General features: G+C 42.0%; 1 protein-coding gene across 1 annotated transcript; it reads left to right on the top strand.

The window, feature by feature from the left end:
* Positions 1 to 405: 405 nt before the first annotated feature.
* GDF2 (growth differentiation factor 2) lies at positions 406 to 3,293 on the top strand. The gene is made up of 2 exons (XM_074830042.1): positions 406 to 751; positions 2,353 to 3,293. Exons 1-2 carry the CDS (start codon positions 406 to 408, stop codon positions 3,291 to 3,293), a joined length of 1,287 nt encoding a protein of 428 aa, XP_074686143.1.
* Positions 3,294 to 7,860: the final 4,567 nt, after the last annotated feature.

Genomic DNA, 7,860 nt, shown 5'->3' with positions numbered 1-7,860 from the left:
CTCTCTGTGCTGGCAAGGAAATGATAGAAGAGTGTAATTAAGCAATGATGACCCTAAAGTGAAATGTGGATTCTTTACAATATACAATGTCCTTCCCACCAGCCACATGTGTTTGTCAGATGTTTACAGAATCTTCATTAACTAAGAGCTTTGCTAGATAACAGAAGCTGAAGCATGGCATCAATGACTCTGATAAGGGCAAGTGTACAACCAATCTGCTTGACAACTGACAAGAGGCTGGGGTTTGAAGCAGACTGCAAAAAGAACACAAGAAGTGATTTGCAAAGGGCATTCTAGTTGTTTGCCTTCCATCTCCTTTCCTCTGTCTGTAATGAAACAAGCCTTTTAATTAGCTAAAATACTCTTGTCCTCTTGTCTCTCCACCAGAAAGTAAATATAGAAGAAATGCATTATTTGGGAGTATTAGCTGCACTGTCTGTTTTCAACATCATTGCCTGTTTGACAAGAGGCAAGCCTTTGGAAGATTGGGACAAGTTATCAGCTATAGGAAAGTCTGATGCACACTTTCATGATCCTGGGGAAGTGGAAGATGAGACCCATTTCGACTTTAAATCTTTCCTGGAGAATATGAAGACGGATTTACTAAGGAGTTTGAATTTGTCAAGAGTTCCCTCACAAGTGAAGACCAAAGAAGAACCACCACAGTTCATGATTGATTTATACAACCGATATGCTGCAGACAAGTCCTCCATCCCTGCATCCAATATTGTAAGGAGCTTCAGTACTGAAGGTAGGAGAAGTCCTAAATATGTGGACTAAAATTTTTAGACAAGTACATGGACAGTAGGTACTCAGATTCTTTTGAAATTCAGAGGGAACCGAGTGCCTGACTTCCACACATTCTTTAGAAACGAAACATTAAAATTTTGGATTGTAGTCTTGCTTTGTAGATTCTTTCAATCTTTAAAAAAATACAATTACCTTTAGTTTTCTTCTTTGATATTTTCACTGTACAATATTCTCTTCTCAAATGCATCAACTGAGATGATGCACTGAATAGCAGGATTTACAGGAATCATGTTTCTCAAAGCTAGAGATTTGGAACTGAGTTTTAATGTTAGAAAGTGAACTTTTGATCATCTATAATTGAGACATCCATACTAGAGAGCTCTTCTTTCCGGTGGGCTCTCCACATACTTAAAAACCACAGCAGCCAACTGAGAAATGTGTCTCTGGATCCAGGCAAGGAACAGCAGTGCTCCCCCAAAATTCTGGGTTAGATGGAAAGACTTATATGAAAATGGGTAGTCAAGCTTGTCTCAACTAAAAAAATTTAAGATCCCTGTCTGTGACATTAAATAAACTTTTAAAAGCTCCATCAAAATAAGCAGTAAAAAGGTTAGAAGTAAATGCAATCCTTGTGATAAAAATGAGAAAGGGAGAATTGAAGCTTCTGTTTATATGGAAAATAGACATACACAGATAACATCACTATGGAGAACTCCAAATTCCCAAATTAGTGCCCCTAGTCCTGAAATGGAAAGAAAACTTAACAGTATGAGCTAGATTATTATAGTTTCCATATCTCTCTCTCTCCAACTGCTTTAGTGGGTATACACTGTGAAGTGTCAACAGTAGCCAGTTAAAATTGCCCTAAAACCCAAACATGATTAATTATCTTATATTGACCATCAAACAGACATCAGTCAGTGATGACTTTTAAACACTACCAGTCTGACCTTCCAGCCAAATACGTGCCCCTCCCAAGGCAGAGTCGCTGGTACTGCACAGAGCTTTGCAGAAGAAAGAAACAGAACAGAAGCTCAGTGAATCCAGCCTGGAACAGACTGGGACCTGGGCATGAAAAGCTGTTTATCACCAAGTCTCAATTTAGACAGACCCTCAAGCTTCAATTCAGGATTTTCAAAAACTTCTCCATTTCCCCAAACTCACAGTAATCCAAGCTGCTTTCAAAGTTATCTGAAGACAACAACAAAAGCCTCAGCACAGCTAGTTCTTAGAGACATTTAAATACATAGTATACTTCACTGTATTAGGAGGGCAGTTCATCCCATTGCATGATGGTAAGAGTAGGAAATTCATAGGGGTTTTTTAGGAATTCTTTGTGTAAAAATCTCATTAGGAAATTGCTAAATCTGAACACTCTCCAGATGCCTTACTCATGTATTTAATACTGACCTGCATCGCCCACAGCTTCACTACCTGCACTTGAAACTTGGTCAGAAGATGGTATTTTTTTTGGGGGGGGGGGGTTAATGCTGGGTAGCTATGCTCTTATTTTACCCTCAAAATACCTCTCGAGTCATTTAAAAGCAAGTTACTTGGACAGTCAGAAGCACTGTAACCACGTGTTTTAATTTCCTATTGCAGATGTTGTTTCTTTAGCTTCACCAGAAGAAAATCCATTTCAGAAACACATCTTGCTCTTCAACATCTCTATTCCACGATATGAGGAAATCACCAGAGCTGAACTGAGAATTTATATCTCCTGTCACAGGGAAGTTGGGTCTCTCTCTACGCTGGAAGGCAACATGGTCATTTATGATGTTCTAGATGGTGACCACTGGGAAAACCCAGAAAGTACCAAATCTTTCCTTGTCTCCCACAATATCCAGGAGTGTGGTTGGGAGATGTTTGAAGTGTCCAGCGCTGTGAAAAGATGGGTCAGGGCAGACAAACTGAAGGCTAAAAACAAGCTAGAAGTTGTTATAGAGAGTAAGGCTCTGGGTGGTTTCACTTGTGGGAAGCTGGATATCAGTGTTACCCCTGACACTAAAAATCTGCCCCTGTTAATAGTGTTCTCCAATGACCGCAGCAATGGGACAAAAGAGACCAAAGTGGAGCTCCGGGAGATGATTGTTCATGAACAAGAAAGTGTGTTAAAGAAATTAGGAAAGAACAACACTTCATCTGAAGAGGAAGAACAGGGAGAGGAAAAGGCCATCGCTGGGCCCCACCAACATTCCTCCAGAAGCAAGAGAAGCATCGGAGCCAACCACTGCCGGAGAACTTCCCTCCATGTGAACTTTGAAGAGATTGGCTGGGATTCCTGGATCATTGCACCAAAAGATTATGAGGCTTTTGAGTGTAAAGGAGGTTGCTTCTTCCCTCTGACAGATAACGTTACCCCAACAAAACATGCTATTGTCCAAACTCTGGTGCATCTCCAAAACCCAAAGAAAGCTTCCAAGGCCTGTTGTGTTCCAACCAAACTGGATTCAATTTCAATTCTTTATAAGGATGATGCTGGTGTGCCCACTTTGATATATAACTACGAAGGGATGAAAGTGGCAGAATGTGGTTGCAGGTAGTACACAAAGCAGAATCTCTAATAATAAGAATACCCCTTTTTTCTGCTCTTTGTAAATCTGTACATTAGTGATGCAAATGAAAATCCTTGCAAATAAGGTTTGGAGCAGGGTATGGGGCTGGTTGTTGTTGTTGCTGCTTGTTTTAAAGGAAAACTGGCATTTAAAGAATGGCATTCATTGTAAATAGCCTGCATTATGTATCATGGCAAAGTGAATCCTGGATTAAAATATTATGAGATTGAATGAACTATGCATTATTTGGCAACAGTGATAGAATTTGAATACCTTATTTCAACTTTTCTGTTTAGGTCACAAACTAAAGGATTTTCAATGGGGATTTAGGATGCCCTGTAAATGTTTAATAGATGTTGAAATCTAATTCTCTCAGCCAACTGTGACATTTTCAACTTCTGTAAAACTCAGTAAATGGAATTTAGTCTGCATGGTAAAGTCAGGAGTCTAAATCCTGCAAGCCTTTTCTCATATCAGTAATCTCAGAGGCTTTTACAGGCAAATTATTTACTCCTGTAAGTGAAGATTGGCAGTATTCAAAACAGAAGAGACTCTCAGTCTTATTCTATTCCCAAGTTTCCTTCTGTGGGTAGCAGGTGCCTTGGTTTCAACTTTCTTATCCTGAACGTCCCTATTTTTACCCCTTTATGGCACATACTTGAATGATAAGAAGTGCAGCCTTCCGCTTCTAAGACACTGTTTCCTAGGAGGAACAGCAGGCCTTATCTCCACACAAAGATAAGGAGCCACTTTGACCTACTGCGTATTCTTAGTATTTCTTTGCAAGAACATGCAGTCAAACGACGTTCAGCCTTAGAAGCTGTATCCTAAGAGCAGTGGGGGTTGGCAGAGCTCAGCACTTGTGAAAAGCCCAGGCTACGTATTTAGAAGCCTAAACATGTTCTTTGGAGTCTGACATTAGGCTCCAATTTTTTAAAAATTTATTCCTAGGAGAAACTCTATTTTACACACAAAACTCTTTCACCCCTTGGAAGTCAGGGAGAAACTGAAAACTTCTATCTGTGTTCTATAAGACTTACACTGCTGTATGGGAAATATACTATCATACAATAGTTCTCCTGACTTCAGTTGTATTTTCATTAAACAAGTACCCCATCTTTCTTGCAATTAAAGTAAATCTCCTTTCTAATGAAAGTTTTGCCTGTACAACAGCAAGGTGTCTTCTGTTGGTTTCGGGTGATAGGTGTAAGTGCTGTACGATGCCACCACAGTCCACCTCACTTTTACTCCTCCACCACCTTACACACACACACAAAAAAAAAAAAAAAAAAAAAATCTGTCGGAGAACACTTTTGATCCAAACCCACAGCAAACTACACATCTGTTCAAAATGGTGAAGAATATTGATGAGGCAAAAATCTAAACAGTAGCTTAATGTATGGAAGCAACAGGATTTAAAACGATACATATGTTCATATGTTTTAAATTAGGGCAGCCTGTGGGCAAGACGAATTCATTTGCCACGAACAGGTCAGCTTGAAATCTAATACACAGTTTATTTACTATTATTAACTTAATACAGAGCAAATAGCAGGTGAGTGTGAGCAGGGCGGTTGTAATTCCATCAAGAACTTCTGGTTACATCACAAACCATAAGTACAAAGCATGATTCACCAGAATATTTGGACTGATATATAGACTTTTCCTTTAGAACTGGGCTGCAATTGGATCAGATCCGAGATCTGGGTCCATGCAAACTCCATCCATCCATAGCTGCATGTCATTAACCTCTTAAGCTTCCCGCAGCAGTCCTCTCATTTTACACACCCCACTGGCTTCCGTCATGTTACAGTCATCATTATGTCTTCCTCCTTTCAGAACCCCATGTATTGTCTACCTGTTTTGTTCATTTCTCCTGAGCTCATGACATTTTGTACAACTCTTAATCAAGTAAAAGAAACCACTAAACAAGCACTTGGTGTGATCACATTAGAAAAGTTATTCACCCATGTGTCAAGGTAATTGTAGCTGTGTGCCCTCAAGTCATCCAAACACAAGGTCCTACTTCTATTCTGACTTCACAGAATATAGGACTTTGTCCATAATTAAATAAAAAAGTGGAGAAGGGGAAAGACCAGTTCCCACATGCACACAGAGATAAATTCTCAAGAATCAATTTTTTTTTTTTTTCACATTCTGAAGTCAAACATTGATCTTTGTTTCCAAAGCTTACTTGGACGAAAAAAAAAAAAAAAAAGTCCCAAAGCCATTTTTGGCTCAGAAACTCAGATCCCATCTCAAAACTGGACTACAAGTCACTTTTGTATTTCGACCAAAAAAAAAAATCAGCTACTCTTCCAGCCAGATTTAATGGTCACGTTCCCACAGTCTTAACATTTTGGTTGGTACGGTAGTAAAACAAAGCATGAATCTCTCCATAGGGTGATGATCAGGGTCAAGAAGAAATGAGAACCCAGTAGTGACTACAGATGCTACCTACAGCATGGCTGAATTGTGTGTCAAATTAATGTTTGGTTTTACACTGTAAATTTAGCAGCTTGATTTATGTAGTTCTGAACATTGGATTTTAAACAATTGCTCAAGTTCCCTTGTGTTTCAACTGCTTTGGGATGCAATGAATCAGCCAGGTGGCCAAGATGTGCTAGAGAGTATACAAGGTGCAAAGAGCAGGCAAAGCACTTTGCCCCCTGATTCAAGTTGGGCCCCAACGGACACTGAGAAAACCCCCTCTCATCACTGGATTCTGAAAGTCAACCAAGCAGCTTGCTGCTACTGGGGAGCAAGCTGGGTTTGTGCACTGTCCAGCAGATGCACAGTTAAAATTAAAACTTAATTTAACACAAACAAGAAGCTAGAGCATGCCCTCCTTCTCAGGCCCATTAACTATCTGTGTAACATCAGAATCACCAGCTGACTCCACAGTCAATTTTAAGGCTACCCTTTAGCACTTCAGTCTTAATAAATAAACACGGTAAGCTGGTGGAAGTTGGTCAGGAGATACATAGTTTCCCACCTTGTCTGTGTACACAGCAGACTCAATGTCCTCTGATCTCATCCACTCCTCTGTGACATGTCCCAACACAAAAGAACAGCTGATGCAATTTAACACTTAACAAGGCAGCACCAGCAATCACTAAAAGTCAAAAAGATTTCAATTTTCACTCTTTTCCACAGGTGAAGAGGCAATGGCCTCATGGGAATCTGGAGGTGTTTGGCTAGTATCTGCTCAGGCACCTTTATACTGGAAAGATCCTGACAATACAGAAATGTTAAGCTAGAATTGCCAGTTCCTGATATTCAGAATAATATGTTTTGGACTGCCTCTCAAGGAGGCTTATCATTTCAGACACAAGTGTGCTCTAACACAATTAGCATTGCTCCCAGACCACAGCTGATTCTTCTCTCCAGCCTCCCCAGAGCCTGGCCATTACCTCACAGGTAATGCACATGGCCATGCACCATGTAGGTCCACATACACTGTGAGCTCCAGGAGGTATCAGTACCTTGCCATAGCTCCTCATAGGCAGCACTGAATGGAAGTTTGTTACTGCAAAGAAGAGCTGAAGGGTATAGATGGGAACACAGAACAAGCTGACAAAGCCAACAAGTAGTAAATGAACAATGAACAAGTGAAGGCAAGACCGTATCCTCAAACAGCGTAACAACAGCTCCACATCCACTCAGGCCGCTCTGAACAGCCAAAAGGACATTGCATCTGACTAGTAACCACTGACTCCCTTCTCCCCGTGTTAACTCCCCAACGTACCATTTGTCGTGTGTTTAGCACAAACAGCAGGGCGGGACCCTCCCTCCCCAGTCTCCACAGAGCGAGGGGCTCCAAGAGCTCTGCCCGTCCATCTGCAAGACTGGAGGATCTAACCGCAGGTGCCTGAGGTGCAGACGTCCTCCATGCGATCCCGGATCTGACTGAGGCCTACAAACCGCCTCAGAGCAATCTTTGGCTTCTCTTCAGCCTTCAGTGCTTTCTCTAAGCCCTGCCTCCATGCTCCCTCAGTACCATCTCAGGGCTGTGAGGGACCTCCGTGCTGCCTCGGCGCCATCTTCAGGCTGCATGGTGCTTCTGCGCCAGCTCTGTTCGTTACGCCCCCGCTGTCTTCACATATTTTCTTACTCTCCCTCACATGATACCTTAAAATCTCTCAGTTTAAAGGTGCCTCCTGCCGTCTTCCTCTGGGCTGCCCACAACATTTTTTGCACTCTCCGAGCTGCCCCACTGCCACGTCTGCACTGGCTGCTGCATCCAGGTTCCCGCAGGAACATGTCATCCCTCCTAACTGCTGCAGAGCTGTTCCTGTTTCCTTTTTTCTCCTTTCCCTTAGAGCTTCTGCTGGACTGTCAGTCATAATTCAGCTGAATATGTCACAGGAGAATGGCTTCACTGTAGCCCTGGAAAGTGGGACACCCAGAGTCTGTCCTCTCACCGAGGCAGATAGTTTAGCTGGACCCCAGCAGACCCGCCATTAGCCCTCACAGAAGCCTTCACGCTGGCCCAGCACACCAGAAGAGCTGAGCGAGCAATGTCCTGACAGCCTGGACCTTGGTACTGGGCCAG

This window comes from Strix aluco, chromosome 7 (assembly GCF_031877795.1).
Source record: "Strix aluco isolate bStrAlu1 chromosome 7, bStrAlu1.hap1, whole genome shotgun sequence".
NCBI lineage: Eukaryota > Metazoa > Chordata > Aves > Strigiformes > Strigidae > Strix > Strix aluco.
This window is presented reverse-complemented; position numbering and strand designations above follow the sequence as displayed.

Bases quoted from the DNA above. Each gene is read 5' to 3' on its own strand.
- GDF2 (XM_074830042.1), top strand. From the start codon at position 406: ATGCATTATTTGGGAGTATTAGCTGCACTGTCTGTTTTCAACATCATT. The intron at 752-2,352 runs GTAGGAGAAGTC...TTCCTATTGCAG, and splicing joins AAGGAGCTTCAGTACTGAAG to ATGTTGTTTCTTTAGCTTCA.